Raw genomic sequence first — 18,011 nt, forward strand, 5'->3', positions numbered from 1 at the left:
TTTATAGAGGAGGACACTCCTACAGAGATCAGCACAGGTGGGTCATGAACACTAAATCCATTCCTCCACCCATACTGCTCACTGATTGGTCCAGAGTAGGGCGGGGACTGGGTGATATCAGCCTGTAATCCCCTGGTCACTTTCCTGAGCTGTGTTCCCCGTCCTGTATTCCTGGATTTCTCTCGGATAATCTTCCTTCTCTGTGCTGCAGACACAATTTATGTCTCTAGACTGGATTTATGGAGGTTCTGGGGTTCAGCTGGCAGCAAAATGTTGATGTTCACAATAGGTGTTGATTGACCTGGGACATGTATATTGGGTCTTCTACCCCTTATCCTGGGGCTAACAGGATCTCTGACAGAACAATTCTCCCAGGGTTCCTTGCTCTGTGGTCTGCTGGCTGTGCCGGGTGGAGGGATATGTCTGTAGTGTCTCAGACCCAAGTCACTGAGTGCAGTCTCAGGAGATGGGAGGCAGCGGTGTGGGATCTCTGCAACTTGTCTACAGTAAACATTTAATCTTCCACTGATTACTGAATACCAATATTATGAGTCCTGACCCTTACACTGTATAATTTATATTGTACATTACATACTCCTGACCCCTGCACTATATACTCTATGTTGTACATTACATACTCCTGACCCCTGCACTATATACTCTATGTTGTACATTACATACTCCTGACCCCTGCACTATATACTCTATGTTGTACATTACATCCTGCCTGATGTGGGTGGAGTCCTGGTTTGGGGGAACCAATCAGCTCCTGTCTAGTAATCCTCTTTGTCTTTGTATTTTAGTCCATGGCCGGGAGATGAGGAAAACCTCCGAGGATTGTCTCACTTTGTCTCCAGACTGGAAAGTAGAAGATGAGGACATCACACAGTATAGTCCAGGAGAAAACCCGGCTCCCTCCAATGTCCATCCGGCACCACCCAGTGTAGATGGACCATCGGATTCCTCGTATCCTGAGGAACCTCAGACTGTGCGGGACCGGGCCGGCCTTCCAACAGGGAAGAGCTTCTCCTGTACTGAGTGCGGGAAGGGGTTCTGTTCTAAATACAAACTTAATAGGCATAAAAGATCGCACACGGGGGAGAAGCCATATTTCTGTCCTGAGTGCGGGAAATGTTTTTCAGACAAGTCCAATCTTTATGCACATCAGAGATCTCACACGGGGGAGAAGCCGTATTCCTGTCCTGAGTGTGGGAAATGTTTTATAAAAAAATCAAAACTTATCATACATCAGAGGTCTCATGCAGGAGAAAAGCCGCATTCCTGTTCTGAGTGTGGGAAATGTTTTGTAGAAAAATCAAAACTTTTCATACATCAGAGGTCTCACACTGGGGAGAAGCCGTATTCCTGTCCTGAGTGCGAGAAATGTTTTTCAAAGAAGTCCAATCTTTCCATACATCAGAGATCTCACACTGGGGAGAAGCCATATTCCTGTCTTGAGTGTGGGAAAGGTTTTGTAGAAAAATTAAAACTTCTCAGACATCAGAGGTCTCACACGGGGGAGAAGCCATATTTTTGTGCAGAGTGTGGAAAATGTTTTTCACAGACGTACCAACTGTATAAACATCAGAGATCTCACACGGGGGAGAAGCCATATTCATGTTCAGAGTGCGGGAAATGTTTTTCCGACAAGTCCAATCTTCACACACATCAAAGATCTCACACAGGGGAGAAGCCATATTCTTGTCCTGAGTGTGGGAAATGTTTTTCACAGACGTCCACTCTGCACAAACATCAGAGATCTCACACAGGGGAGAAGCCATATTTCTGTCCTGAGTGCGGGAAATTTTTTTCAGAGAAGTCCAATCTTTACACACATCAGAAATCTCACAAAGGGGAGAAGCCGTATTCCTGTCCTGAGTGCGGGAAATGTTTTTCAAAGAACTCCAATCTTTCCACACATCAGAGATCTCACACAGGGGAGAAGCCATATTCCTGTCCTGAGTGTGGGAAATGTTTTTCACAGAAGTCCAACTTTTACAAGCATCAGAGATCTCACATGGGAAGAAACCACTTTCCTGTCCTGAGTGAGGAAAATGTTCCTCACTGAAGTCCTGTCTTCCTGTGTATCGGGTCCCACACAACCCTGGAGGTGTATTAGTGCCTTGAGTGCGGGAAATGTTTTCTAGATGAATGTTGCTGGACATCCTAGCTCTCATGTGGGGAAGAAGCACACCCTGATATACACCTCAGATATACTCCATGGCTGATCTTCATCATGGAAGAAACAGTTCATAAGGAGATCAGAGGTCCCCAAAGACATGGATGAAGTGTGGGACCGGGTTGGCCATTGCTAGCAGTAGAAGAATAAAAATGGAGTCCTGCCCTGTGATTGGCTGAGTACATTTTGTGGTGGGAGATTTCACAAACACTTGGAGGTCTATGGAGAACAATGTTGAATGGATGTGACCGGCATTCTCCAGCTGGGAACAGTTTTGGCCATATTTATTTCTTATGATCATTGGCTCCATCTAGTGGCCATAATATCATATTGGGCTAGTTTTACTGATGGAGATATTTCAGAAAAATCACCTCATTGTGGCCACTAGATGGAGCCGGCGATCATAGGAAATCACTGTGTTACTTAACATATGGCCAGATGTTGTCACAGCTGGAGGAATGATTGTCTCATTGGTCCAATGAATGTTCTATAAATAGAGCCCTTGGTTTCCTTCATCAGACACGCCCCCATACTAATCCCTGAGGTCACACTCCAGCACCCTGAGGTCACACTCCCGCACCCTGAGGTCACACTCCCGCACCCTGAGGTCACACTCCCGCACTCTGAGGTCACACTCCCGCACCCTGAGGTCACACTCCCGCACTCTGAGGTCACACTCCCGCACCCTGAGGTCATACTCCCGCACTCTGAGGTCACACTCCCGCACCCTGAGGTCACACTCCCCCACCGTGAGGTCACACTCCCGCACTCTGAGGTCACACTCTGAGACAGATAAAACTTTATTTTGGTGGTATTTATTCAACGCTGGAATTTTTATTTTTTGCTATATAAATGAAAATGTCCAAAAATTTTAAAAAAAGTTTTATTCTTATGAAATTTTGCAAATAAACAATCTTTCTTCATAAATCAGCCAAAATGTATTCAGATATCTTTTTAGTAAAAAAAAAAAATAACCCAAATTAGTTTACAACCAAAAATTATAAATTTTCAAAAATATTTTTTACATTTTTATTTTTTTTTTATTATTATTTATGCTTTTTTACACCCATAAAGGTTGTAAAATCAATCATTTCTCCTTTCTGGCTGCATTCCTGCAGCCATTGAGAAATACTGTAAGAGCTGTGATTGGTCACAGCTTGTCACATGGTACAAGTCTGTTGGGAATAGCCCTGTACCATGTGACCTCGGTGATCATTCACAGATTTCACTAGTAGTAAACAATGATATCAGGAAGTGACATTCTCCTTACTACTATTCTTGTGATCACTTGTCTTCTGTTCACTGGTCTTCCCAGTGAATGGCTGTGCAGGGAGGGGGATGTCAGGACAAGTCTGATGATTGGAGGAGAGCAGACTGAGCTCCCAGCACAGCTACAGAACTGACCATGCTACGGAGCCTACAGTCTAAGGTCCTAACTAACATTCATACATACACATACTAGGGCCAATATAGACAGGAGCCAATTACCTTACAACATGTCTTTGGAGTGTGGGAGGAAACCAGAGTACCCAGAGGAAACCCACGCAGGCACAGGGAGAACATGCATACTCCAGACAGGTAGGGAAGTGGTTGGGATTCAAATCAATGACATTAGAGCTGCTAGGAAGAAGTGCTAACCACTGAGCCACTGTGCTGCAGAATATGTTTCTATAAAGGTGGGAAGTATGTAGCAGTGAATAGACCTCCCAGCAATGTTATTACCAGGCTGCAGCTAGGGGGAGCTCTAATGTGTACAGTGTGACCCCAGCAGAGTGCTCCCATCTAGCCCACATTAACCCTCTCACTGCCAGAGCTGTTTCAGCATTTTTCTTTTGCGTACATATTAAACTGCAGACTTTGGGCCTGAAGATTAGTTAAACCCCCAAACATATATATCATGAAATCAGAGGCCCTGGAGAATACAATGGTGATAGTTTTGAATTTTTGAGATCACAAATACATTATTTTACCAATTTGTTAGTAAAATATAAAAGATGAGGTTGTGCCAAGTCAATAGATACCCAACATGTCCAGCCCTACAATGGGGCGTGCCACTGAGATGATGGAAAACGTTTTATATATATATACTGCTCAAAAAATGAGAGGAACACTTTGAAAACCCATCAGATCTCAATGGGGAAAAGTCTCTTGCTGAATATGTATACTGATATGGACAGGGCAATGTAAGGACGCCCCATCATTTGAAGGAAATGAAAGTGATCGATCTACAGAGGACTGAATTCAGACACCATGAAAATCAAAGTGAAAAAGTGATGCAGCAGGCGAGTCCATTGTGCTGAAATTTAATTGCAGCAACTCAGAATGATACTCAGTAGTCTGTATGGCCCCCATGTGCTTGTATGCATGCCTGACAACGTTGAGGGAGGCTCCTAATGAGACGATGGATGGTGTCCTGGGGGATATCCTCCCAGATCTGGACCAGGGAACCACTGAGCTCCTGGACAGTCTGAGGTGCAACCTGGCAGAGTTGGACGGACCAAAACATAACATCCCAGAGGTGTTCTATTGGATTTAGGTTTGGTGGCCATTCAATGGTGTCAATTCCTTCATCCTCCTGGAACTGCCTGCATACTCTCACCACATGAGGCCAGACATTGTCTGCACCAGGAGGAAAACAGGACTTGCCGCACCAGGAGGAAAACAGGACCCACTGCACCAGCATAGGGTCTGACAATGGCCTAATAGCAGTCAGGGTGCCATTGTCTAGCCTGTAGAGGTCTGTGTGTCCCTCCATGGAGATGCCTCCCCAGACCACCACTGACCCACCACCAAAATAGTTATGCTGAACAATGTTATGGGCAGCATAACATTCTCCACGGCTTCTCCAGACCATTTCATGTCTGTTACATGTGCTCAGGGGGAACCTGCTCTCATCTGTGAAAAGCACAGGGTGCCAGTGGTGGACCTGCCAATTCTGGTGTTCAATGGCAAATGCCAATCCAGCTCTATGGTGCTGAGCAGGGAGCATAGGACCCACTAGAGGACATCGGGCCTTCAGTCCACCCTCATGAAGTCTGTTTCTGATTGTTTGGTCAGAGACATTCCCATTAATGGCCTGCTGGAGGTCATTTTGTAGGGCTCTGGCAGTGCTGTTTCTCCTTGCACAAAGGAGCAGATACCAGTCCTGCTGATGGGTTAAGGACCTTCTATGGCCCTGTCCAGCTCTCCTACAGAAACTGCCTGTCTCCTGGAATCTCCTCCATGCTCTTGAGACTGTGCTGGGAGACACAGCAATCCTTCTGGCAATGGCACATATTGATGTGCCATCCTGGAGGAGTTGGACTGCCTGTGCAACCTCTGTAGGGTCCAGGTATGGCCTCATGATACCAGTAGTGACACTGACCCTAGCCAAATGCCAAACTAGTGAAAAACAGGCAGAAAATATGATTACGGAAAAAATGTCAGTGGCCTCTGTGACGATCGCGGCTTCAGACCCCAGCCCCTCTCACCAAACTCGTGCCCAAAGGACTAGCCAATCTAAAACCGTGCTGTCACGTACGTAACAATGCCACACCCAGCACAACAATTTTCCAGCTAATGGACTGCATATCGACGTACCGGCAGCCTGAATGCGCTTGTTACTGGGTCAGGTTAATTACGCAATTAACCCTTCACACTGCCACCACCTCCTTTTTATACAGAGAAAGAGGAAACTCAGCAATATACTAGGATGATTGATTAATTGACAGTATACCTCTATCTCTACAGACCGGTTACACAGAGGGTTAAACACTCATTTATTTATTTTGGTACTTATATAGTGCTGTCAATTTACACAAAGCTTTCAACATATATACCTATATTGAACATTTACATCAGTCCCTAACCCTCAAGGGGTGTACAATCTAAGGTCCCTAACTTACATTCATACATACACAATTTACGGTCAATTTAGACAGGATCCAATTCACCTACCAGCATGCCTTTGGAGTGTGGGAGGAAACCAGAGGAAACCCACGCAAGCACAGGGAGAACATGCAAACTCCATGCAGGAGGCATGGTCAGGAATCGAACCCATGACCCATTTACTGCAAGGCAGACGTGCTAACCACTAAGCCACTGTGCCGCCCACAGCAGGGACTCGTAAATTGCAATTAAGAGCTATAGAAACAATTCAACACTTTCAGAAAGTAAGATTTATTACTAAAAGGTCAAAAGGGTGCAGTATAAATATTTACAGGAAGAAGATGTAACATATATATATATAAATATACAGAGCAATACAGCACAGCAAACAGATAACACAAAGAAGTTTAGGTAAGTAAGTACTTGCCAAATACATTCCTGGGGTTAGCAGTTTCAAGTCTGATGAGCTAAAAAAGGGATTTCTGGTCTCTCATTGGGTTTCGTTGTTGCCGTGAGATTCTCCTTTGCTTTCTGTCGGATAGATGTTCTATCGAACGGTCCTCACTTGTCTGACTCCTCACAAGAACTAACTGCGTCTTTTTCCTACACAAAATCTCTTCCCACGATGGACAAGCCAAGCCTTATTTGGCAAGAGGATTGTATAGACAGCCCCTTAGCAAGGTACGCTGAACGTGTTCCTGAGGGAGGGGGGAAATCGGAGGAGAGAGACTGATTTGGGAGTTTAAGAGAAATACCAAAATATAGTTATTTGGAGCAGAATGGATGACCGCGCCCATCTCTGTGTGCATGATTGTGACAGCCTCCACCTGTAAAACCATGTCTGTTTTGGGGGTCGTCTCATTTTTGCCCATCTAGTGTACCTGTTGTTAATTTTATTAACACCAAAGCAGCTGAATCTGATGAACAACCCCCTCTGCTACTTACCTGACCAGATCAATATCCCAGGAGGTTCATTGGCTTGGTGGTAGACTCTGATTAAAAAGTCTTCCTTTCATTTTTTTCAGCAATATCTATTCCTATGTATGATTTGAATGTCTGAGGTCAGCTCTTTATAATCCCATTTTTCTGACTGCTCTTCTTTATCAATGTCACACGTGAAGATCTCTTTGTATCATCTCAGCTTGAGTCTAGTAGGAACGTGTGGATTCTGTTCATTCCTTCCACCTTCCAGTGGCAATGTTGCTGCATATTCTTCTCAGGAAATTGTTGGCCTCATGGATCTGTTGCTACTAGAAGGTTTGTTATGGAATGACTGAGGCTCTGTTTTCATCTAAAATATAAAATCTATAAAAGAGATAACATCAGCGCAGAGTTGGAGGAAACAGAACAGACCTCCCTGTTGGCCCCAAACTGATCCCCAAAAAACTGCCCATGAACCCCAATCCCTTCATCCTGGGGGGAGTAAAGATGATCAAACCTGATAAGGACACCCCGTCCTGGACTCATCTCCATCCCATCTCTTTCCTAAATGTCGATGTCTAAATCCTCATCCAATTTCTATCTAAATGGCTGAATTTATCCCCAAATCTCCTCATTTATAAAGTCTAAGTGGGCTTTGTTCCCTATAGACAAGCAGCCGACAATGTCTGACACACAATCCTCCTCAACCATCGAGTCCATCAGAGATCAGAACAGATGCTGCTTTCTTTGGATATGTACAAAGCAGATGAGACACCATCATGGTCCTATCTACCCTCCACCCTAACTCACTGGGGTCTAGGTGATGTCTTCCTGAAATGGGTCATGGCTCTATACAACCCCCATCTGTGATGAGTCAATGCCATGGAGTCCAGTCTTCCTGCTTTCTGATTTGTTATGGAACATGTCAGGGATGTCACCCCCCTCCCCCATTCATTCTAGTACCAGAACCGCTGGCTGCGCAGATCAGATCCAACCTGTGCATTAACCCTTTCTCTGCTGGGCCCTGAGATCCCCTTCTAACCCCTTGCCTACCATGCACTGTCACCCCCTTCCTGCCCAGGCCAGTTTTCAGCTTTCAGCGCTCTCACACTTTGAATGACACCAACTTTTCATCATTTTTGAGACAGATAGAGCTTTCTTTTCTTTTCTTTTGGTGGTATTTAATCACCAACGTGGGGCTTTTTTTTTTTGCTAAACAAACTAAAAAATTACAATTTTGAAAAAAGTTTCTGTTATAAAATGTAAAAAAGTAATTTCTCTCCTTCACTGATGTGTGCTTATGAGGCTGCACTGATAGATGGTACTGATAGGTGACACTGATGGGTACTGACAGGCATCATTGATGGGCACTGAAAGGTAGCACTGATGGGCACTGAAAGGTAGCACTGATGGGCACTGATAGGTGACACTGACTGGCAGTGATAGGCAGCACCAACTGGCACTGATAGGCAGCACTGATGGGTACTGATAGATTGCACATATGAGGAGGCATTGATGGGCATTGACAGGTATCAGTGATGGGCACTGAAAGGCAGCACTGATGGGCACTGATAGGCAGCACTGATCGGTACTGATAGACTGCACTGATGAGGAGGCACTGATGGACATTGACAGGCATCACTAGTGGACACTGAAAGGCTGCTCTGATGGGCACTGATATTTGGCATTGATGTACACTGATTGGAGGCAAAGGTGGGCACTGAAAGGCAGCACTGATGGAGCTGCACTGATGATCATTGCCCTAATTAAAAGTGTAGAGGAGAGGACTGCCGATAGCAGCATTTCCTGTTTACATGTGATCAGGTGTGATTGGACACAGCTGATCACATGGTAGAGCCTACATCATTGGCTCTTTACCATGATCAGTGATCCACTGTGTCCCCGGGGGTGTGCATGCGCAGATAGAGTGGTAGGATGTCATATGTCCTCCCAGAACAAGAGAGCTCCCCCCCATCCCTCATTTCTCTGTACGGTGGGCAGGAAGCGGTTAAACTCAGGTGGTCAGACCATTTTTGAAATGTTTCCATTTTTTTTTTTTTTTTTTACAAACAGCCTTGAAAATTGAGAAAATCAAATCTACACAAAACTGTCAAAGAGCAATTTTATTTAAAAATTATAATTTTTCACTTACAGTTTCCAAAACGTATAAAACCGTACATTTTATGAAAGCATAGGACGGGTAGAATGAAAAGAAGGTGACACCCCAAATCACACATTTTCTGAAAGCTTAGGATTGGTAGAATGAAGAGAATTTGCCCCCCCCCCCCCCACAAACTACATTTTATGAAAGCATAGTACCGGCAGAATAAAAAGAAAGTGACCTCCCCCCAAACTGTACATTTTCTGAAAGCATAGAAGCGGGAGAATAAAAACGTGACCCCCCCTAAATCGTAAATTTTCTGAAAGCATAGAAGCGGGAGAATAAATAGGTGACCCCCCCCTAAATCGTACATTTTCTGAAAGCATAAGGCAGGTAGAATAAAAAGAAGGGGGGGGTCCCTAACTGGGTACATTTTATGAAGGCTTAGGACAGTGATGGCGAACCTTTTTGAGCCCGAATGCCCAAACTGCAACACAAAACCAACTTTTTTATGTCAAAGTGCCAACACTGGAATTAATCACTTGCCTACTGGGCACTTCTACCCCCTTCCTGCCCAGGACAATTTTCAGCTTTCAGTGCTGTTGCACTTAACAATGACAATTGTGCGGTCATGCAACACTGTAACCATATGCAATTTTTAGCATTTTTTCACACAAATAGAGCTTTTTTTGGTGGTATTTAATCACCACTGGCAAAAAATTAAAAACATAAAAGGTTTCCTTTGCTTCTATTCTAAAATTTTGCAAACAGGTAATATTTCTTCTTTGATGTGCGTTGGTGAGGCTGCACTGATAGGCAGCACCGATGGGCATTGATGAGGCGGCACAGATAGGTAGCACTGATGAGGCGGCACTGGTGAGCATTGATGAGGAGGCTCTGATGATGCACTGATATGCAGGAAATGATGGGCACTGATAAGAGGCACTGACAGCACCAGCTGGAGGCACTGACAGACGGCACTGACCGGCGGCACTGCTGGGCATCATTGATGGGTGGCACTGATGGGCAGCACTAATGAGGTGTCACAGATAGGTGGCACTGATAGGCGACACTGATAATGGGTACTGATAGACATCACTGATAGGTGGCATTGACTGACATCACTGCTGGGCACTGACTGGCACAACCGCTGGGCACTGACTGGTGGCACTGACTGGCAGCACTGCTGGGCTGCACTGATGGGCACTGGTGGGTGGCACAGGTGGGCGGCACAGGTGGGCACTGGTGGGTGCATTGCTGGGCACAGGTGGGCGCACTGTTGCGCACAGGTGGGTGCATTGCTGGGCACAGGTGGGCGCACTGCTGGGCACACGTGGGTGCATTGCTGGGCACAGGTGGGCGCACTGCTGGGCATAGGTGGGCGCATTGCTGGGCACAGGTGGGCGCACTGCTGGGCAGAGGTGGGCGCATTGCTGGGCACAAGTGGGCGGAACTTGTGTGTGGCACAGGTGGGCACCGATCATCAGGGCACTGATGATCAGTGACCCTGATGATCGGTGCCGATCCCTGTTCTGACAACTGCCGGTTTTCGGCAGTACTTTCCTCACGATCTGACAGCGTGAGGAAAGTGCAGCCGAGAACCGGCATTTGCATTTCCCGGTGATCAGCGTGTCATTGGACACGGCTGATCACGTGGTAAAAGGCCGCTGTGATTGGCCTTTTACCATGTCACGTGATCAGCTGTGTCCGCAGGACACAGCGATCACGGAGATCGCCCGGTGCGCGCCCCCGGAGGTGCGCAGGAGAGCGCGTTCTCTTCCTCTTCCTCTCTTCCTCCTGGCGTGCCCACTGAGATGGCTCTGCGTGCCAGCTCTGGCACGCGTGCCATAGGTTCGCCATCACTGGCTTAGGACCAGTAGAATAAAAGAAGGTGCTAGTGATTTTTCAGGTCCCGTGATATTTGTGCAAATGTTAATAAAAATATATATATATTTTCACAAAAAAAATACATAAAAGTCATTGTTAGCCGAGACAAACAACAAAACTCACAAAATTCCCGCTAACTTCCCACTAAATCTAAAACTGGACTGCGGTAATCAATAAGAAATATTTGTACATTTTAGATTGCGCCTTTTTGGGAAATGGTGAAAATCAAATATTTACAAAACTGTAAATGTGCAATTTAGTCTAAAAATCTGAAGGTTATAATTTTTCACTTAATATTTCCAGAATTTGTAAATGACCCCCAAACCAGACATTTTCTGGAAGCATAGAACCAGTGGAATAATAAAAAGTGCTACAGATATATTAGACCCGCAATAGTTGGGCAAACGTTTATCCAATCTCTATTTTCACTAAAAATACACTAAAATCATTATTAGAGACATAAACACAACACAACGTACAACATTCCTGCTATAGTCCTACTAAGGCCTCGTTCACACAGGAAATCCTATAGTGTACGCCCTGCCAGGCCTCGGTTCCCCACACGGTGATGGACAGATGTGCTGTGCGGTCCCATTGGTGTCATTGGGGATTCAGAGACTGCATGGAGGACACAGCTGCTGCCCCCATCCTGACATCCATGAGGGTGCACAGCCCTGAATGCAGACAGTGTGACTTCTGGGACATGCATCCACATGGATGTCAGATTGAGATCAGCAGCTGTGTGTGTGCAGCCGCTGCGTGCCAATTGGCATCAATGGGACTGGTTGTACAGGGATACACAGAGCACTGCTGTATACCCATGTGGGTGAACAAGGCCTGACATGGGCCTATGCTGTAATGTGCCCTGTAAGGATGAGGCCCCACTGTTTTATTATTCTAATTGTTTTTATAATTTTATTGTATTTATTTTTTTGTGGGGGAGGGGGGTGGTTAGATATCAGAGGACTAAAGAAACCCTCAGAGTCCTCAATGCAACCTCAGCTGCACTGTAGATGAATAAATAGGAGTCTACTGTACAGAAGCTTCTATTCATTCATGAAACTATAGCACAGAAAACACTCTTTACTATGCTTCAGTGATGAATGAACACAGGAGTGATCAGTACTGATCACTCTTTGTGTTCATTCAGGAAGGGGCTGGTAAACATGACATGCCCACCCCCCACTCTCCATCCTGAACACCACACTGATCTCCCACTCCAGCAGCAGCTACAGCCATGGACAGGGGTAGAGGGGAAGCCGTCCAGCAGCACTGCAGGGAAGGTGCTTCAGAGGATCAGTAAGAGGTCTAAGGACAAGGGGGAGTCTGAGCGGCAGAGGGAAATATTTAGACATTTTGATTCCCCGTGGCTCCCCTGCAGCAGCTGAAGCTGGTGGGAGGGGAGAGGAGAAGAGGCCAGCAGCAGGGAAGCTAAAGGTAGATCTGTGCTGTGGGCGAGCAGTGGGTGCTGCGTGGGGGGATCGGTGCTGTAGGGGGGATGTTAGAGGTGCAGGGAGCCATCCTAGAGGACAGGCAGAGGGTCTATGGAGTGGAGGGAAGCTCAGGAGACCATGAGGTTATAGCAGAAGGGGAAAGCCATGGACATACGTCGTACTGACCTGGCCAGCTGGAAGAAGTTCTATAGGTCAGTACAACACCCATCCATGGCAGCACAAGGGTTAATGATCACCCTGGGGGGGTTTTAGGGCACCAACATTTTCCATCATTTCATCAGCACACACCATTCCAAGGATGGACATGTTGGGTGTCTATTTACTCGGCACAACCTCGTATTTTACCCCACAAAAAAAGTAAAATCTTACATTTGTGTTCTCTAATATGACATTTAGAGTATTTATTTACTGAAATTTAATCTTGATAAATCATTGAGCTTAATCATGTGAAATACAAAACTGGAACTACCACCATTTTATTCTCCAGGGCCTCTGAGGTCACAGAATAGATGTTTGGGGGTTTATCTCATCTTCAGGACCAAAATCTGCATTTTCCCATGTGTGCAAAATCATGCAGAAACAGCTCTGGCAGTGAGAGGGTTAATGTGGGCTAGATGGGATCCCTCTGCTGGGGTGACATTAGAGCTCCCCCTAGCTGCAGCCTGGTAATAACATTGCTGGGAGGTCTCTTCATTTCTCTGCTCCATACTTCCCGTCTTTATAGAAACGTCTCCTGACATTTGGGGGTCTATTCATAGAATGTTTGTATAGCAATTCCCTCAGTGAGAGTTCATGTCCATTCCTCCTGTGTGAATGGGGAACCAATGTTATTAGGATCACATCTGAGCTGCTGGAATGTCTTCCATTCATGGAAAATACATTGAAAACTTCTTCTCCTGATATCAATGGCCAACCCGGTCCCACACTTCATCCATGTCTTTGGGGGCCTCTGATCTCCTTATGAACTGTTTCTTCCATGATGAAGATCAGACATGGAGTATATCTGAGGTGTATATCAGGGTGTGCTTCTTCCCCACATGAGAGCTGGGATGTCCAGCAACATTCATCTAGAAGACATTTCCCGCACTCAAAGCACTAATACACCTCCAGGGTTGTGTGGGACCCCTGATGTACAGGAAGACAGGACTTCAGTGAGAAGCATTTCCCTCACTCAGGACAGGAATATGGCTTCTCCCCTGTGTGAGATCTCTGATGTTTCTGCAGACTGGACTTCACTGAAAAACATTTCCCGCACTCAGGACAGGAAAGTGGCTTCTCCCCCGTGTGAGATCTCTTATGTTTACAAAGACTGGACCTGTCTGAAAAACATTTCCCGCACTCAGGACAGGCATACGGTTTCTCCCCCGTATGAGTTCTCTGATGTATGTAAACATTAGACTTCTGTGTAAAACATTTCCCGCACACAGTACAGGAATACGGCTTTTCACCAGTGTGAGATCTCTGATGTCTGGAAAGATCGGACTTCTGTGAAAAGCGTTTCCAGCACTGAGAACAGGAATACGGCTTTTCCCCTGTGTGAGATCTCTGATGTTTGTAAAGACTGTATTTTTGTGAAAAACATTTCCCGCATTCAGGGCAGGAATATGGCTTTTCCCCCATGTGAGAGCTCTGATGTATGTAAAGTTGGGACTTCCTTGAAAAACATTTCCCGCACTCAAGGCAGGAATAAGGCTTCTCCCCTGTGTGCAATCTCTGATGTGTGTAAAGATTAAATTTATGTGAAAAACTTTTCCCGCACTCAGAACAGGAGTGTGGCTTTTCACCTGTATGAGATCTCTGATGTGTGTAAAGATTAGCCTTCCTTGAAAAAAATTTCCCACACTGAGGACAGGAATATGGCTTTTCAACCGCATGAGACTTCTGATGTCCGACAAGTTTTGATTTTTCTACAAAACATTTCCCACACTTAGAACAGGAATATGGCTTCTCCCCTGTGTGAGATCTCTGATGTTTGTACAGACTAGATTTTTGTGAAAAACTTTTCCCGCATTCAGGGCAGCAATATGGCTTTTCCCCCATGTGAGAGCTCTGATGTATGTAAAGATGGGACTTCTTTGAAAAACATTTTCCGCACTCAAGGCAGGAATATGGCTTCTCCCCTGTGTGTAATCTCTGATGTGTGTACAGATTGGATTTATGTGAAAAACTTTTCCCGCACTCAGGACAGAAAAACGGCTTTTCACCTGTGTGAGATCTCTGGTGTGTGTAAAGATTAGCCTTCCTTGAAAAAAATTTCCCGCACTCAGGACAGGAATATGGCTTTTCAACCGCATGAGACTTCTGATGTCCAACAAGTTTTGATTTTTCTATAAAACATTTCCCACACTGAGAACAGGAATACAGCTTCTTCCCCATGTGCAATCTCTTATGATGATAAAGGTTAGACTTATCTGAAAAACATTTCCCACATTCAGAACAGAAATATGGCTTCTCCCCCGTGTGAGATCTCAAATGTTTGTACAGACTGGACTTAGCTGAAAAACATTTCCCGCACTCAGGACAGGAATGTGGCTTCTCCCCCGTGTGAGATTTTATATGCAAATTAAGATGGGATTTATAATGGAAACCTTTCCCGCACTCAGTACAGGAGAACCTCTTCCCTGTTGGAAGGCCGGCCCGGTCCCACACAGTCTGAGGTTCCTCAGGATACGAGGAATCCGATGGTCCATCTACACTGGGTGGTGCCGGATGGACATTGGAGGGAGCCGGGTTTTTTCCTGGACTATACTGTGTGATGTCCTCATCTTCTACTTTCCAGTCTGGAGACAAAGTGAGACAATCCTCGGAGGTTTTCCTCATCTCCCGGCCATGGACTAAAATACAAAGACAAAGAGGATTACTAGACAGGAGATGATTGGTTCCCCCAAACCAGGACTCCGCCCACATCAGGCAGCTTGGTCTCTGAGGAGCTTACAATTCCACCCTCAAGGGAACTAGGAAATGGCTCCTCTGATCTCCTACCAGGTCATTTCTTTATTCATGGACCTTAGTCAGAGAGTGAGGAAACAACCAGAACTGTCTTTTATAGGAGGGACAGTGATGAGGGGATTATAGGACAAAGGGTCCCCACCCCCTCTATCACTCATCGCCATCTTCTCTTTTCATGTGACAATACTGAAGAAATAACACTTTGCTACAATGTGACGTAGTCAGAGGTCAGAGAGTGAGGATGGGGGGAGAACAACCAAAATGAAGACTGGACTGATCCTGAAGACCACCATCATTGGGGTATTGACTCCTCCCTCATTATCACTTTCTGTTTAAGGGTCCAAAGTTGGAGGATGTGATCACATTATTATCACCATGTAAAAGTCTGTGCTCCAATCACATCATCCGATATAAAATGTCCAGCTGGGAGGAAATGGGAGTGAAAGAAGTAAGGCCGATGTAATGTACAACTTATTATACAGGATACAAAAGTTTGGACTGTACAGTATCAGAATGATGTAATGTACAACAGAGTATATAGTGCAGGAGTATGTAATGTACAATAGAAATTATACAGTATAAGGGTCAGGACTCATAATATTGGTATTCAGTAATCAGTGGAAGTTTAAATGTTTACTGTAGACAAGTTGCAGAGATCCCACACCGCTGCCTCCCATCTCCTGAGACTGCACTCAGTGACTTGGGTCTGAGACACTACAGACATATCCCTCCACCCGGCACAGGTGATAAATACTGGGAGAATTGCTATGTCACCACCATGAGGAATAAGATCAAAATCACACACCCCAGGTGCCCAGGTCTAGTAACACTTATGGTAAAAATGAACATTTTTGCTGCCAGCTGAACCCCAGAACCTCCATAAATCCAGTCTAGATACATAAATTGTGTCTGCAGCACAGAGAAGGAAGATTATCCGAGAGAAATCCAGGAATACAGGACGGGGAACACAGCTCAGGAAAGTGACCAGGGGATTACAGGCTGATATCACCCAGTCCCCGCCCTACTCTGGACCAATCAGTGAGCAGTATGGGTGGAGGAATGGATTTAGTGTTCATGACCCACCTGTGCTGATCTCTGTAGGAGTGTCCTCCTCTATAAATGTCCCCGTTATTCCATCCTCCTCCATAGACTGCTGATCATCCCTCACATACGCCTCTTCTTCTTCTGCTTTCACCTCAAATTCTATATCGATTGGATCTCCACTCTAAATCAAGGAAATGAGAGAAAATATCATCTGTAAAATGTAAGGTCACAAAAAATACCCACACATTGTCTCTATGAATCCATGTTCTAGATGCTCCATCCCACCAACCTTGTAATGATGAGGGATGGTGTGACCTTCCTGTGTGGAATCCCGGGAATACAGAGGACGGGGACATCTCTCTGGTGGGTTCCCATGACTGGATCCATCTGTAGGAAACACACACACTGACTGAATCCATTGTTTCTATGTGTTTATCAGATGATGGGGGATCTAGGTGGATCCTCCGTACTGCTCTCTCCTTTACAATAAAGTCTCCTCTTACCCGGTGATGTGAGGGGCGGCTGATTGTCCATCATGACGTCCTTGTAGAGATCCTTGTGTCCTTCTAAATACTCCCACTCCTCCATGGAGAAATAGACAGTGACACCCAGACACCTTATAGGAACCTGACACACACAATGATACAGTCACCATCCAGACACATCCCTTGTCTGCTACTGGAGAATGTCCCAGAATTCCCGGCACCGCTCACCTCTCCTGTCAGCAGCTCCATCATCTTCTTGGTGACTTCTAGAATCTTCTGCATGTTGTGTCTCTCAGGGTTTAGGGAGTCACATGGAGGCACTGTGATGGTCATATGATCACCTGACTTCAGAAGAGGAAATCTCTGTATTGAGGAACCAATAGGAATATCATGTTAGAATCCCAGAATCCTCTTCACCTCTCCGGTCAGGTCTGTGTTTTATTAATAGAGATGAGAGTGATGTTATGTGACCTCCCAGAATCCTCCTCACCTCTCCGGTCAGGTCTGTGTTTCATTAATAGAGATGAGAGTGATGTCATGTGACCTCCCAGAATCCTCCTCACCTCTCCGGTCAGGTCTGTGTTTTATTAATAGAGATGAGAGTGATGTCATGTGACCTCCCAGAATCCTCCTCACCTCTCCGGTCAGCAGGTAGATGATCTCCAGGGTGAGGTTTAGTATCTTCTCAGTCATGTGACTCCGGTCCTCCTCCATCCTCATTGGTGCCATCATGTGATCTATACAGGTCTTCTTGTAGACGGATAACTTTGGGAAATGAAAGTAAGAATGATTTGGATGGTATTGGTCACACAATAATAGGATGTGGATGTGAGGGGGGAATAGGAGGGTTGCTGGACATTGAAGAACTACTCCCCCCATGGGAAGATGTTTAGTTGGGACTGTTTAGTGTTTACTACACTTTGGAGGTCCCGAGACTCTCTTGACCTGCAAGATCAGAAATCCCCTTTTCTCTGTTGGGTTTGTTTGGTTTCTGAACTGGTTTTGATGAGTATTAGATATGCAGACAAGGAATGATAAATATGATCCTTCCTATGACTTGTTTCCTCTGAGGCAGTGCTGTGAGGTCAATGTCGGGTCATCGTGGTGTCCAGGAAGGGGAACTT

General features: G+C 45.5%; 2 protein-coding genes across 2 annotated transcripts in view; one reads left to right on the forward strand and one right to left on the reverse strand.

The window, feature by feature from the left end:
* The window catches only part of LOC149460679 (uncharacterized), a 103,585-nt gene extending 88,247 nt beyond the window's left edge, over window positions 1–15,338 (reverse strand). Inside the window, 1 exon segment of the mRNA XM_089679366.1 lies at window positions 13,533–15,338. Coding sequence (XP_089535492.1) covers window positions 13,533–15,316 — 1,784 coding nt within the window. The 5' untranslated portion in view covers window positions 15,317–15,338.
* Window positions 808–3,109, forward strand: LOC149460680 (uncharacterized). The gene has a single exon (XM_089679340.1). The coding sequence runs from the start codon at window positions 818–820 to the stop codon at window positions 2,066–2,068; it is 1,251 nt and encodes a 416-aa protein (XP_089535466.1). The 5' UTR covers window positions 808–817; the 3' UTR covers window positions 2,069–3,109.
* Window positions 15,339–18,011: the final 2,673 nt, after the last annotated feature.

The sequence above is a fragment of the Staurois parvus genome, unplaced genomic scaffold, assembly GCF_062004578.1.
Source record: "Staurois parvus isolate SC_StPar_1 unplaced genomic scaffold, SC_StPar_1.0 ptg000222l, whole genome shotgun sequence".
Lineage (NCBI taxonomy): Eukaryota > Metazoa > Chordata > Amphibia > Anura > Ranidae > Staurois > Staurois parvus.

Bases quoted from the DNA above. Each gene is read 5' to 3' on its own strand.
- LOC149460680 (XM_089679340.1), top strand. From the start codon at position 818: ATGAGGAAAACCTCCGAGGATTGTCTCACTTTGTCTCCAGACTGGAAA.